The sequence below is a fragment of the Gracilinanus agilis genome, chromosome 5, assembly GCF_016433145.1.
Source record: "Gracilinanus agilis isolate LMUSP501 chromosome 5, AgileGrace, whole genome shotgun sequence".
NCBI lineage: Eukaryota > Metazoa > Chordata > Mammalia > Didelphimorphia > Didelphidae > Gracilinanus > Gracilinanus agilis.
This window is the reverse complement of record NC_058134.1, coordinates 250,791,332-250,806,020: the sequence shown is the minus strand read 5'-3', so window position 1 is coordinate 250,806,020 and position 14,689 is coordinate 250,791,332. Positions and strand designations below refer to the sequence as shown.

Genomic DNA, 14,689 nt, shown 5'->3' with positions numbered 1-14,689 from the left:
GGGAGGGGAGGGAGGGAGGGAAGAAAGATGGACAGAAGGAAGCAAAGAAAGGAGGGAGGGAGGGAAGGAAGGAAAGGTGGAGGTAAGGAAGGAGAGGAGGGAGGGAGGAAGGGAAGAAAAGGAGAGAAGGTAGAAAGGAAAGAAGGAGGGAAGGAATGAAAGAAGGAAAAAAGAAAGGAGGAAAGAAAGAAATGACATTAAATGCCTAATATATGCCAGACACTGTACTTAACTCTTTAAAAATATTCTCAATATTTGATCTTTGCAATAACTCTGGCAATTAAGTGCTATTTTTATATATTTGAGGAAGTTGAGAGGGACAATGGTTAAGTGACTTGACTAGGGTCCCACAGCTAGTATTAGGTGTCTGAAGTCACATTTAAAATCAGATCTTCTTAGCTCCAGGTCCAGGGCTCTATCCCTTGCCACCTAGTTGCCTCTAAATAGCAACATCAGAACAGAAATCTAGAGGAGAAAGGGAATTCAGAGGTCATCTAATCAACCCCCTCATTGTACAAATCAGAAAATTGAGGTTGTTGACTGTTAAATGACTTTGCTGGAGGTCACATAGGTAGTAACTGTCAGAGGCAGGATATTAAGGATTTTTTTATAGTCCTCTGACCCTAGAGGCAGTGTTATTTCAACAATAGTCTGCTGCTTACATAAAAAAAAGATAAACAGTAATATATGGAAACAAAGCACATAATAAACCTTGTTAACCATGGATTCTGCATCTCAAGACTGCAAAGGAAATGAGACTCGGTGATGGAACTTCTACACATAAAATAAACTAGAGTGTCATGTTTTAAATGTATGAGGATAAGTTCAGAAAACTGATTTGAAAGACTCCAATTCCATCCCTGCCTCCCCCAACTCCTGCCAACTTGATGGCATGAAGTTTGAATAAAATTTTTAGCTCTCCTCTGGTCATTTGACTCTGCAGATACAGTCAAATTATAAGTCAAATTTTGTTATCACCCAATCCCAAGGCTACATAATTTTGTGAGTCATTGATAAGAGAACGGCTAGTACTTCTTTCCATATTTATGATATATTTGAGCCCTTAGACCCCATCCTACAAAAGCATATTCCCAGTTTGTGTTTTATTGGGCTGTTACAAAATAAATAAAAATACTGGTGCTCCATGGTGGAAAAACAATTTACTTTCCAATTCAAATTGTAAAACCTGCTAAATAAAAAAAGATGAGACTAGGCAGCGTTATAAGAAAATGATGTTTCACCTTATTGAAATAGCATCTGCTCACCCTGGTCTGTTGAGCTAGAGCAGGAGAGTCAGAATTATGACATCATTTGTTAATTTGATGAAATAATTCTTACATCAACCAGATAACAAAACATTCCCTCCTTATATTCTTTTTGTATCTTTTCCCATCAACATGTCATAGGCTAGTAAATCTGTATTTAAATTAGACATGATAGTCATAACATTATAAATTCGAAGTAAAAAAAAAAAAGCTTTGTTGTTGTTGAGTTGTTTTTCAATTCTATCTGACTCTTCATGATCCCATTTGGGGTTTTCTTGGTAAGGACAGTGGAGTTATTTGTCCAATTTTCCGTGCCCTCATTTGGAGTTTTCTGGACAAAGATACTGGAGTGGTTTGCGGTTTCATTCTCCAGGTTATTACAGATAAGGAAACTGAGGCAAACAGGGTTAAGTGACTTGCCCAGGGTCATAGCTAGTTAGAGTCCGAGATCACATTTGAACTAAAAAAGAGGAACCTTCTGACTCCAGGCCCAGCGGTCTATCCACTACACAACCTAGATGTGCCAAAAGAGACTTTAGAGGTTACCTAATCCAACTCTTTTATTAAGAAAATGAGGAAACTTAGGAGCCTCTGACTTCTCCAGCCTGACATAAGTAGTAGCAGCAGCAGCAGCGGTAGTATTGACCACATTTAAATGGTGCTTTAAGATCTGCAAAGCAAAAAAAAAAAAAAAAAAAAAAAAAAAAAGATAATAATAATAATAATAATAATAATAATAATAAATTATATTATTATCCTCATTTTAGATGAATAAACCGAGACAGTTCTGTCTTGCCAGGGTTACACAACTAGTAAATTTCAAAGTATGATTTTAACTCAGATCCCCTGAGTCTAGTACCCACTTTCTCTCTATTGTACCATCTTGTAAGCAGGTAAGCCAGAATTTTAACTCAGTTCCTTGACCCCAAATTCAGTATCCTTTCTAAGATGTTCCTTTCTTGACTTCAGAGCTAATTAATCTATATATAGACTGTGAGTCATTAATAAAATGATCTTAAAATGGTGATGTAGCATACAGAATACTGGATTTGGAGTCAGAGACTGGGGGCTCAAACCCTGCTTCCAGCATTTATTAATTATATCATGATAGGCAAGTTACTTATGTAGAGTGTTTTCCTCATTTTAAAAAATTAACGTCGAGATTATATGTTCTCTATCTTCTAAAGCCATCTAGTCCCAGATCTTAATCAAGAAAACCAACTGAAATATATCTAACCAATGGGTTGTTTTTGCTTCACATCTTTGGATTTACTGAGAATAAGGAAAATGTTTTAAAAGTAATATGCAGATATTTGGCTTTCTGCTTATTTTTATTCATATCAATATATTCTTTAATTCTGGACCATGAAGTCAGTCTGTGCAAATATGCAATTTCTTTGTATTTTTTTTCCCATGACAATTTTAATTCTTTCTGTGCAAATGTTTTTCTGTGTAGAGGTTTTCTGACCTCTAAAACCCGGATTGCTGGAAGGATAGCCTGAGGTGTCAGATCTAAGTCCTGGGTGTCCCTTAGTTGAAGCCTAAAGAAATAGATTGTAGCCCAATTGAGAAGATCCTTACTTACCTTTATTCCTCATTCTCCTGCTAATTAAAGTTTGAGAATGCTCAAAGTGATTGTAGTGATTCACCTTTTAAAAAGAGACTTTTCTCCCTCACAGATAAGATGGTTGGTGAGGAGACAGTTTTGAATTAGTAATTTTATGCAGAAAGAACACTTGGTAATTGGCCTTCTGTAATGAGGAAGGCTTGACCATTGTAAAAAGCAAAAAAATGAGCTAGAGAAGGAAAATTCTTTCTTTGGTGCCACATTGAATTTCTAGGAGTCACCTACTTGGAATTGAAACACAGAACCTCTGAGTCCAAATCCAGTGCCTTTGCTTCTTGTCCATACTACTTCTTAGTCCTATAGCACTCCATGTTTCTGATGATCTCATCAAGCCTCACTGAGCTTCCAAGATCAGGTGATATCTGGTATTTTTGGACTGGACTAACTGAGTTGAATGATTTCTTCCAAACTTACTTTTGTCCATCCTTTTATTATTTTTTAATGTTTTGGTTTTCGTATCTCCAGCTCCTAAGACAGTGCCTGACAAACAATCTGATAGGGATAGAGACTGGACCTGAGATTTCTTTGGTATTGGAAACTTTAAAATTAGGAACCCCATGCAGGTCAGCACTTTCTCTGAAAGAGTCAGAGTTGCCTAAATCAGAGTTGTCAAAACGCTCCCTTGTAATGTTTAAACCGGACTAAAAGAATATTTAATAAAAATTCAAAAATGTAAGAGAATGGAGATAGTGTTTATATGTGGTTTTCTAAGTCAGTATGTATCCAGCAGGGATCTTTATATAGTTTAGCAGCCCCCATTTCTATTTGAGTTTGACACCATTGGCCCAGAGCACTAAGATGTGAAGTGGATTATCCAGGATCTGCATTAGGAAAATTACAGATATAACTAGAAACTTCATGTTTATGAGCTGAAGGCCAGCTCTTTATACCCTATGGCACAGTACCTCTCAGGCAATCAGTCAGTGAACTAGCATTTATAGCACATAGTAGGCACTTAATAAATACTTGGTTGATTGATTTCTGCTTTATGTTCAGTCTCTTGTGCATGGATTAGTAGCAGCTTTCTGAAATTAATCATGTTAAGGGGTCAATAGTAAAGAAAGCCAATACCATTTATATTTGTAATACATTTAGGGAAGTATGTTCAATTTATTTTTATGGATTGCATTACCTAGGGAGGGCATGGGTGTTAATAAAAAAAGTTTTTTAAGAGAAGGAAATGTAGGATGACAAATATATTTCTGCATTAATCATGAATGTAAAAGTCAATTTATTTTGATCACAAAATCAATACGTATAGGTAATTTATAGTCTGCTCTTTGTACTGTTATAAAAACCAAGGAAGTCAAAGGTAGCTTGGTTTTAATATTCCTCCTAGTAGCAATTACACTTCATTTGGTTGTTCAGTCATGTCTAGACTCCTTGTGACTCCATGGACTTAGCACTCTATTATTGGACAAGAGGTTTTCTTGGCAAAGATACTAGAGTGGTTTTCCTTTTCTTCTCCAGTGGATTAAGGGAAACAGAGATTAAGTGACTTGCCTAGCATCATATAGTTAGTGAGTGGCCAGAAACAGATTTGAACTCAAGTCTTCTTGACTTTGACCCAGCATTCTAGCTACTGTGCCAAGTGTCTGAAGCTGGATTTGAACTAGGAAGGTGAATCTTTCTGACTACATGCCCAGGGCTCTAGCCACTGAGCTGCCTAATTGCCTTCTTTTTTTTCCATTTAATAATTTTTATTTTTTAGAAAAGTTAACATGGTTACATGATTCATGCTCTTACTTTCCCCTTCACCCCCAACTCCTCCCCCCCTCCCCCACAGCAGATGCACATTTCTACTGGTTTTAACATGTGTCATTGGTCAAGACCTATTTCCAAATTGTTGATGGTTGCATTGGTGTGGTAGTTTCGAGTCTACATCCCCAATCATGTCCGCCTCAACCCATGTGTTCAAGCAGTTGTTTTTCTTCTGTTTCCACTCCTGCAGTTCTTCCTCTGAATGTGGGTAGCATCTTTTCCATAAGTCCCTCACAATTGTCCTGGGTCATTGCATTGCATCTAGTACTCTTAATTGCCTTCTAGGCAAACAGAGCTTAAATGACTTCCTTAGGGTCACACAGCTAGTGGGTTTGGATTTGAACAAAGGTCTTTCTGATTCCAGCAACTGACTACTGCCTTAATTTGATTCTCGACCTGTAGCAGCTTACCAGTCTCTCTGTCTGTCTGTCTGTCTCTCTCAGGCCAGTTCCTTCTAGAAGAAGCTCGAGTGATGGAGGCAGCTGAGATGGCCCAGAAAGCGGCAGAGCTGGATAGTGATGAGTTTGATGTCGTTTTCAATGCAGCACACATGCTCAGGTGAGTCTCCTTTGACCTGTCATTTGGTTTCCTTCCTTTGATGTCTGAAGACCTGGCCTTGAGAGAGTTGTTTCTTGGCAGATCTTTCGAACATTTCGCCATTATTATGCATGAAAATGTTTTGCTTATTTTTTCTCTGGCGAAAGTTTTGTAGCTCTCCATTTTTTAAGCTTCATAATCCAGACTATGGAAGCTCCTTTTTTAAAAAAAACACAACTTCATAATCAGCACTTTGCCTTCATATTGAAACCATACATCTTCATCCAAAATTTCAGCTCATTAACTCGAAACTGAACTGTTTTTAAAAACTCATTATTAAGACTAAACAGATTAAAAAGCAAGCCAACTGTTTTCTAGAGACTTTGGAGGCGATAGGGACTGGATTCGTGATTTCAGTCAAAAAAAGAATTCCTCAGAATGGAAACTCCTTCCATCAATATAAAGTCATTTTCAGAGAGCTGCCTATAACATGGAAAGATTAGGTGACTTGTCCAAAGTCATACAACCAGTTTATGAATGAGGCAAGCCTTGAACCTGAGTTTTCCTGTTTTGAAAGTTCAGTCTCACCATTAAATCATTCTGACTCTCTTAGGAAATTCTAAGGCAGTTAGTGTGGGATACAGAGAATAACTCTTAATTGAGAGAATCTCATTTCAGAGCCTAACACTGATACTGTATGACAACCAGCAAATCACCGCCTTTCTAGATCTGTTTCCTTATCTGTCACATCATAGAATAATAAACTTAGAATTGGAAGGGACTGTAGGAACCACCCATTATTATTTTCTCTCCTCATTTTACAGTTGAAGGATAATGAGGCTCAGAGAAATTAAGTGACTTACTTAGAGTCACACAGTTACAGAGGTGAGACTTGAACCTAAGCCTTCCTGGCTCCACATACAGCCCACTATTTACTCTACCATGTTGTAAAATAAATAGAATGGACTATATTGTCTTGAAGGTCTTTTTATTTTGCTGTAGAGCCAGGAAACTCTTCTGTTATTTCAAGGGAAAATAAAATGTTAAGATATTGTATAAGTGGTGATAATTATTGTTGTTTGAAAGACATTATTTCATTCTGTGGCAGAAAATGTCCTCCTTGTCCCATTCTTCAAGCGTATATACCCTGTGTTTCCATTCCATTAAGCCTTTATCGAAACCTTTCCACGAAGACAGCATTCCCGTACTGCTTGCTGTGCCTCCTTTCCAGAGATGGATTTGTAATTAGGGAGATTACCTTTAAAAGGTTGGTGGTAAAGGTTAGTGTGTGTCTCCCAGTCGAAAAAGGAATCTCCTTTTAGAAAAATAAAGGAGCGATTTCCCAGACAGTTCAGGCAATTGGCGTGGGATTATCATTAGCTAAGCATCTCCAGTGGGTTTTTTGTTTTTTTTTGTCTCATCTTCTCTCAGCCGTATGATAAGGAAATGCAAAACTAGCTGAGAGCAAGTAGACTGTGCAGTTTTAGTTGGCTGCCTCTGCTCTGGTGCTAATTTGTGCCTTTCAAAAACATACTTGTTTTACAATGCACCCAAGAGAGATACCACCTAAAAACACAAGGAAAGATTCAACTGGTTGACTGCATATTTATGAAATTAGTGCCAGTACCTACCCACTTTCATTATCAGATTGATTAATTGCCCAAAGCGGACTTCTCTTCTGGCTTATTAGGCCTTTGTATTGTTTTGTTTTGTTTTTTCCTCTGAGTCTATGAATTAATCAACGGGATGTGGAAGCTCCCCCCAACATTGCATGATGGCAACTTTTCTATAAGTCTTGGAGAGTTTCTGAGCAATGAGGGTTTTTTTTGCCCATGGGCCAACAGCTAATGTGTGTGAGAAGGATTTAAGTTCATGTAAGACTGGCTCTCTCGGCCAGAGATCCTTTGCATGCACATGCATTTGTGTGTGTGTGTGTGTGTGTGTGTGTGTGTGTGTGTGAGAGAGAGAGAGAGAGAGAGAGAGAGAGAGAGAGAGACAGAGAGAGACAGAGAGAGACAGAGACACAGAGACAGAGAGATAGACAGAGACAGAGACAGACAGACAGAGAAAGAGACAGACAAAAAGGGCAAGGAAGAGGATGAAGGAGAGGGAAAGATGGACCCTTTGGCAATCTGGAAGAACCCATGAACCACTTTGCAGAATACTGTTTTTAAATTTATAAAATAAAATCTATAAAATAGCAAGAGACCATGAAGATCTGTCATGTATGTATACATACATGTGTTTGTGTGTATACATTTGTATGTATGTATATATACACACACTTCCCATCCAAGTTCACAGACACCCTGACATCTATCCAGTGTACATATGCTAGGTTAAAACCACTCGGGTAGGTTATACTGTCTTTCTATACCTTGTCTTTTTGTTTTTTTTTTAAGATTAGACTAGTCATTTTATTGGTAAAGGGAATTAATTTCTAATGAGCAGTCTCTCTCTATCAATGTCCAGCTGTTCTTGAGTTGCCATTTATAGGTTTAGAATGTTTCCTGGAGGTGATCTGCCTTCCTACACATCACTAATCTATGTCAGAAGCAGGGTTTGAAACTAGTTCTTCCTAGCTTCAAAACCAGCCCTACCTACCATCCCATACTTCTAATTTATCCCTAGTATGCTGTGCCTCATTTGAATGCTAAGGATGGGTATCTTATTCATGAAAAAGAGCATTTCCCTATGGCATAACTCTCTATATTGATACTAGGACATTTGATGAGAAAGTAAATTTTGTTCTGTTATAAACATAATTGTCTTCTTCTGAACAAGGCATTATCTACTTAATGAGCGGAAACTCACCCGTATCGATGGAAACCTTTGTTCAAAATCTTCCCAATGGACTCTAGAGCTTTTTGAATCTCCCTTTATCTTGTGTGGAGAGCAGAGTTCCTTTACTAGTCAGTTAAGAGGAGGCTTTTCATTGTAAGTCAACCAACAGTGTAAGAATATTTAGATAAAAATAAAGGACCTTAGAGATCCTCTCTTCCAACATATTCATTGTACTTATGTAAAAACTGAATCTTAGATCTGGAAAAAGATATCTCAATTCATACTGGGGATAAAAAAAACGAGATAGCTAGAATATGAACTTACATCCTCAGATTTCAAGTCTCATGTGACCTCACAGTTCAGGTTACTATTATGTGAGTTGATTATCCACTTCTTCCCAAGGCTGTATGGAAAGTGAGATGAATACTGGATTGGGAATTGAGATCTGAGTTCAAATCCCTGTACTGTCTCCTATTAGTCGTGTGACTTTGGACAAGTTATTTAAACCTTTCTGAGCTTTCATTTGTTCCTCTATAAAGCAGAACTAATAGTACAGGTATCCCTTCCACATAGTGACTTTCTCCATTGAGGTTTTGATATGTTGTGTTTTGGCATAAAAAATTAAATGAGAATTTTTTAGGAGTTTTATGGAAGCCATAGAAAAAATTTAGAAACTCAAAAATACATAAGATATGTGTAAAGTATTAATAATAGCAATATATTTTATCTTTAATATCATACATATACACACTTTCTTTTTTAAGAGTTAAAATAAATAAAAAATCAGTCTGTGAAAAGAACGCAAAAACCAGTAGACAAAACACAAAGGTTAGAAACATAGCTGTATCTTAATATTGACCTACATATAGCCTATGTCCAAATACTTAACTCAGATTTTACAATAAGTTACCTTAAACACCCCATAAAAGAAAAAAAATTCAGACTTCTCTGGTACAAAGGGAGAGCTGACAAATTTTATGAGTATTTTCCAGATCACAGGGGCACTATGGTGCCCCTAACCCCCATGATGTGGAAGGGATATCTGTATATTCCTTATTTACTTCCCAGGGTTGTTATTACAAGAATTAAATGAGATGTTCTATCTGTGGGAAATCATCTGAGAACTCTCAAGTGCACTATCCATTCCTTATTCTTGTTACTAATTTGTTCCTTAATGAAAATCAACTTCAGTTTTAAATAAGTGTTAAATAGTGGTGAGGAGGTGATCCTGGATTCTCAATGGCCATACTAAGGTGAAAAATGCTCCCAAGCTTTGTAATAACTCACTTTTTAGTCTTGTATCATCCCAGACATTTCTTTTTTACTTAATAACAATGTAATTAATGCTTTACCTTCATATTGAAACTAAATATCTTATAAAGGATATTAATAATAACAATAACATTTGTATGGTGCTTTAAGATTTCCAAAGCATTGTATATATCTACATCTATACACACACGTGTGTATAGATGTAGATATATCATTTGATTTTCACAGGAACCCTGCCTATCGAGTTTGTTGTTCTTATTGGCATAGGTTGAGGGTGTATGGAGAGGAGAAGATGGAACTTCATTCCAATGTTATCTTCCTTCCTTCCTCTTTGTTTCAGAGCTATGTCATTCTATCCAACTATCTACTATGTGGTTGGTACTGTACTAGTTGCTAGAGATATATAAAAGTAGAATAGTCCCTGCTTTTAAAGAACTCTTAGCTACAAATAGACCTTTTGATTTGGTCCCTTTGAGGAGGCAAGTGCCTACATTCATCCTTATTTTAATGTGTATCTGATCAAGGAAGCATTAAGGTATTAAGTAAATTATATCTCTGAAGGACTGGAATTTTAGCATTAATTTCTTCCATTTTTATAGCATTCTCTTTTCACCACCTTCTTCTTTCCCAGACAATCCCAGACTGGGCAGCCAGTGGCTAGGAAGATTTGTCAACAAAGAAGGCATCCTTATGCCACTTATCTTCCTACTTGGCCACCCATGACTGCTTTAGCTGCTTACATGGCTTAGATGAGATGGCAGATCTTACTTCTAGTAAGACAGAGGATCACAAGATTTAACATCTGCCCTTCCTACCTCTCTGACTAGTTTTGTTGTTGAGTTATTCAATCATATCCAATCTTTTGTGACCCCATGGACCATCATATACAAAACCCTTCTAACTCTACTACCTCTCAAAGTCTGTCCAAACTCATGTTGCTTCTATCACTCTCTCTACCCATCTCATTCTCCTTCAATTTTTTCTCTTTTTGACTTCAATGTTTCCCAACATCAGGGTCTTTTCCAATTAATCCCATCTTCTCATTATATGGCCAAAGTATTTAATCTCCAGCTTCAGTATTTGTTCTTTTAATAAATAGTAGAAATTGATTTCTTTAAATATTGACTGATTTGATCAATTTGACCAGTAGACACCATCATACCACCAATGACCTTCTGTGGCAACCTAAGGATTCTTGGGCTTTGCCATCTACTCCTCTGATGTTCTTTTGGGACTACTGGGTCATTTATCCTTCTGACCATTGAAATTTTCTTTTATGCATTCTCTCCCTTAAAATATGAACTAATGGAGGATAGTCACTAGCTAACTTTCTCTGTTTTTATCGATAATGTTGAGCACATATCAAACGTGTAATAAATGTTTTTTTCATTCATTCATTTAGTAATTCATTATCTCATTTGATCCTCATGACATTCTTTGAAGGTATGACATTATTATCCTTATTACACATATGAGGAAATTAAGCCTCAGCTCCAGTGACTTGCCCAGTCCCAAAACTTGTTGTACCTGAGGGGATATTTGAATCTGTCACTGTTGCTTCCATGCTTGTTATCCTTTGAACTATGCCTCACTAGTTCTCAAAGAGACAACGATCGTTTTCAAGGTGGACACTTCTGAAGTGCTTTACAAATAATAGCTATCATCATCATCGGATCTGTTTTCCAGTAGAATGTAAATTTTTGAAAGGCATTGGCTATTAAACAAAAAATCCTTAGCATCTAGCATAGGATTTTCTACACAGTAGGCACTTAAATGCTTCTCTCATTGAATTGAACCAAGAGGAAGCTGAGAAGGTAGAGCAAGGATTGTTAAACCTGTTTTACAGGTGATAAAACTGAGGCTCTGACCACTTTTAAACACAGAGAAATAGGAACTGCAAATATAACATGCTTGCCCTTTCCCACAATTGGGGCCTGTTGGTACCTGATCTGAACGGTGTGATGACTGAAACATAGTGTTCTGATTCAGTGTGTTAGTTTTTGCTTTTGGCCATGATTAGGAAATCCAGCTGAGGGATACTACTTCAAGTCTGTCTCACCTTTTCCTCTCTAGGCCCATTAGTTACTGTATAAGAAGGATCCCTTTACATAAACAAACCATTAGTTGTGTCTGGGTAGATACCAGATCCTAATGCAATGGTACAATGGTGGTGGAACAAGGGATTGTGGCCATATCACAGTTAGTGGTTAAAGCTGTCAAAGCAGATGTCTTCCTCACTCCAGTTTTTTAACACATCTGTGGTAGCCAAACTCATGCAACCAGCAAAATCCCAGGCTCTGGCATTTGTAGCTTTTTGTTAAATATTTGTGGTCTCATTTATTTCGGCTCAAGCTTCTCTTCCAACAGTAGGATTTATCTGCTGGAATTAAGGTTTAGTTGTGCTCTGAGTAACTTAAAGCAGTATGTCAATCCTGCAAACATATTGGCAGAATCCCAGGAAATCCTACTACCATTTCTTTTGATTTTCACAAGGTATGAACTAACAGTGCTTTCCTTTAGATCAGAAGATATTCCTTAGGAAAGTAAACATGAGCCTTTTTTCTCCCTCTCCCCCCACATTTTGTAGATTGTCTAGCACAAAATGAATTGCACATTTTGAGGTTGTTCAGTCAGGTCTGACTCTTCCATGATCCTATTTGGGGTTTTCTTGGCCAAGATACTGGAGTGGTTTGCAATTTCCTTCTCCAGCTCATTTTACAGATGAGGAAACTGAGGTGAAAAGGGTTAAGTGACTTGCCCAGGGTCACTGATGCCAGATGTGGTCTCAGGAAGAGGAGTCTTCCTAATGCCAGGCTTGACAATCTTATCTACCACTTAGCTCTCAAATAGCATATAGTGTGCATTTAATAAATGCCAATTAATCAATTTTGTTTTGTGGAAATGATATGAATTTGCCCTCATTACATGGTATTTTGAAGGAAATCATTAGGTTTGATTTTTTCTTGGGGAAAAGAAAAATCATTTGCCATAGTCTAGCTCTGCATTTGTGTGAAAGCAGTTTTATATTTTGTATGGAACATTATCAAATTCAAAAAAACCAATTAAATTATTAAATAAATTAAATCATTCTTCTATCTTCTTTTCTTCCATGAGTTTATGTGTGATCTTGCTGATAGGTTAATGTTTATGTGGTTTTATCATGTTGTATTCTAGCAATAAAAACTCAATAAAAGTCTGTGTGAGAGGCAGGAGGGTATATTCAGGGATATACTGGAATCCGCTCTTTCCATTTGGTTAAACTTTATGGTGCATTTATACTTCAGAAATCTGCAATCGTTATAAATCGGGGCTTGATTTATGATTTTGCTGATTGTGTAGACATAATGGTAATCATTTCAGATGAGCTTAAAAATGTGTGCAAGGGCAGCTTGGTGGCTCAGTGGATAGAGAGTCAGACGCAGAGATGGGGGGTTCTGGATCCAGTTCTGGCCTCAGGCACTTCACAGTTTTGTGAACCTGAGCAAATCACGTAACCCTAGTTGTCTAGCCCTTATTGCTCTTCTGCCTTGGAACCAGTGCTTAGTATCAATTCTAAGACAGCTGGGCATGCACATACATTCCCTTTCTCTCCCCATCCCTGTCCTTAAACATTTACCAGAATCCTTCTGACTGGATTGCCAGACAGCCCTCCTTCAGAGACAACTTGACCTAGGTTAACTACTACCTCTGGCATATACTAGTTGTGTGACCCTGCACAAATCCACTGGGCTCTCAGGCCACTACCCAGATCTCTAAAGCTATAAGTTACTGAGAACGTATTGACCTTCCTTGATAGAAGAAATTCCTATATTGGGTTTTCCCTATTCCAGTATAAACTTTGGGTCTGGAATGAGGAAGACTCATCTTCATGAGTTCAAATCTGATCTTGGACACCAGCTGTTTAAGCAAGTCATTTAATCCTCTTTGCCTCAGTTTCTTCATCTGTAAGATGAGCTAGAGAAGGACCTAGCAAGTCACTCCAGTATTTTTGCCAAGAAAAAACTAAAATGGGGTCACAAGTTTTCGGGCATGACTAAAATGATGTAACAATGTAGATGAATCATACCATAGGTTCAGTCCTTGTCTTTCCTCTATCAGATTCTTTTTGGATATTTCATTGAATATATTAACATGTCTATTAATAATATAAGATATTCTATCCATATAATTTTTCTCCACTTTTTGATTTCTCCAGTATAGGATACTCTAGTGTGGGAATTCCCTCCACTGGTGCAAATAGGTGATTCATCTGGAAACAGTAGTGTTTGATGACTTACATGTGGTCATTGAGCTATTATTATATTTCAGAGACATGACTTGAATCTAGAACTTATTGATTCCAAGTCTGTCTTTCTTTCCATTGCTTCACACTTTCATATTTAAAGGCCTTTAAGAAGTACTTATTGTCAGAGAATAGTGCAGTAAAGCTCTTAAGTATTTACCCATCAGAAAGAGCGTACGTAGAATTTTGAGTTCTTGACAAAGATTGAGAGGTCATCTAGTTCAACCAATCAACAAGCATTTATTAAACACCTTGAGTTAACAGCATGGTGATGACATTAAAAGTGACAAATTTGTCCTAGTTGGGGAGTCTTGTTATGGAAATGAAAGGGGGAAGAGCTACAGAGGCAACATGGAATAAAGCTGTTTCACAATAGTCAGAAAAACCTTTTCATTTCATGAGAGGATTGGTCAATTAGTGCCATTTTCACTAACTTGTCCGTATTTCATGTACTTTTTTGTGCCCTTTTAAATAAAAATTTAAGCACTCATTGGGTTCCAAGTACAACCCCATATGCAGTGAATAAACAGAGTGTATCACAGACCATGAAAAAAGCATCAAATCTAACTTCATAAAAACAAAATAAACTAAACAAGTGGGAATTGGATGTAAATCTACACAAATAAAGAAACAAATCTGTGATTCACTCAGCATAGATGGGGAGTTCCATGTAGTTACCAATGGAAATCCACCTGATTTAGGAGGCAAATCTTAGTAAATTTTCTGAGGCATGTGGAGGTCACACAGCAGGCAGGATTTGAGTTCAGATATTCCCAACTTACGCAGCTAGGTAATGAAATGGAAAGAGAACTAGAGTCAGGAAGACTAATATTCCTGAGTCTAAATCTGGTCTCAGACACTTACTATCTATGTGACCCTGGGCTAGCCAATTAACTCTGTTTGCCTCAGTTTCCACATCTAAAATGTACTAGAGAAGGAAATGGCAAATGGCTCAGTATCTCTGCCAAGAAAATCCCAAATGAGTCCACAAATAGTTGGACACAATTTAAAAAAAAAATAACTGAACTTCCTAATTCAAGTACTTATACTTTCTGCTATGTAAAAATGCTTCTCATAGGCATGTAAATCTGTCTTCACTGTCATATTTATTTAGATTTTCACCTTTCACAACAAAACAAATAAAACATTTCTATAGTTTTA

At 37.2% G+C, this 14,689-nt stretch overlaps 1 protein-coding gene across 1 annotated transcript in view; it reads left to right on the top strand.

Moving 5' to 3' along the window:
* TMTC2 (transmembrane O-mannosyltransferase targeting cadherins 2) overlaps nucleotides 1–14,689 on the top strand; it is a 539,622-nt gene that overhangs the window by 426,775 nt on the left and 98,158 nt on the right. Inside the window, exons 10-11 of the mRNA XM_044679175.1 lie at nucleotides 5,097–5,211; nucleotides 6,359–6,470. Of these exons, the coding sequence (XP_044535110.1) occupies nucleotides 5,097–5,211; nucleotides 6,359–6,470 (227 nt within the window). The remainder of the gene's footprint in view (nucleotides 1–5,096; nucleotides 5,212–6,358; nucleotides 6,471–14,689) is intronic.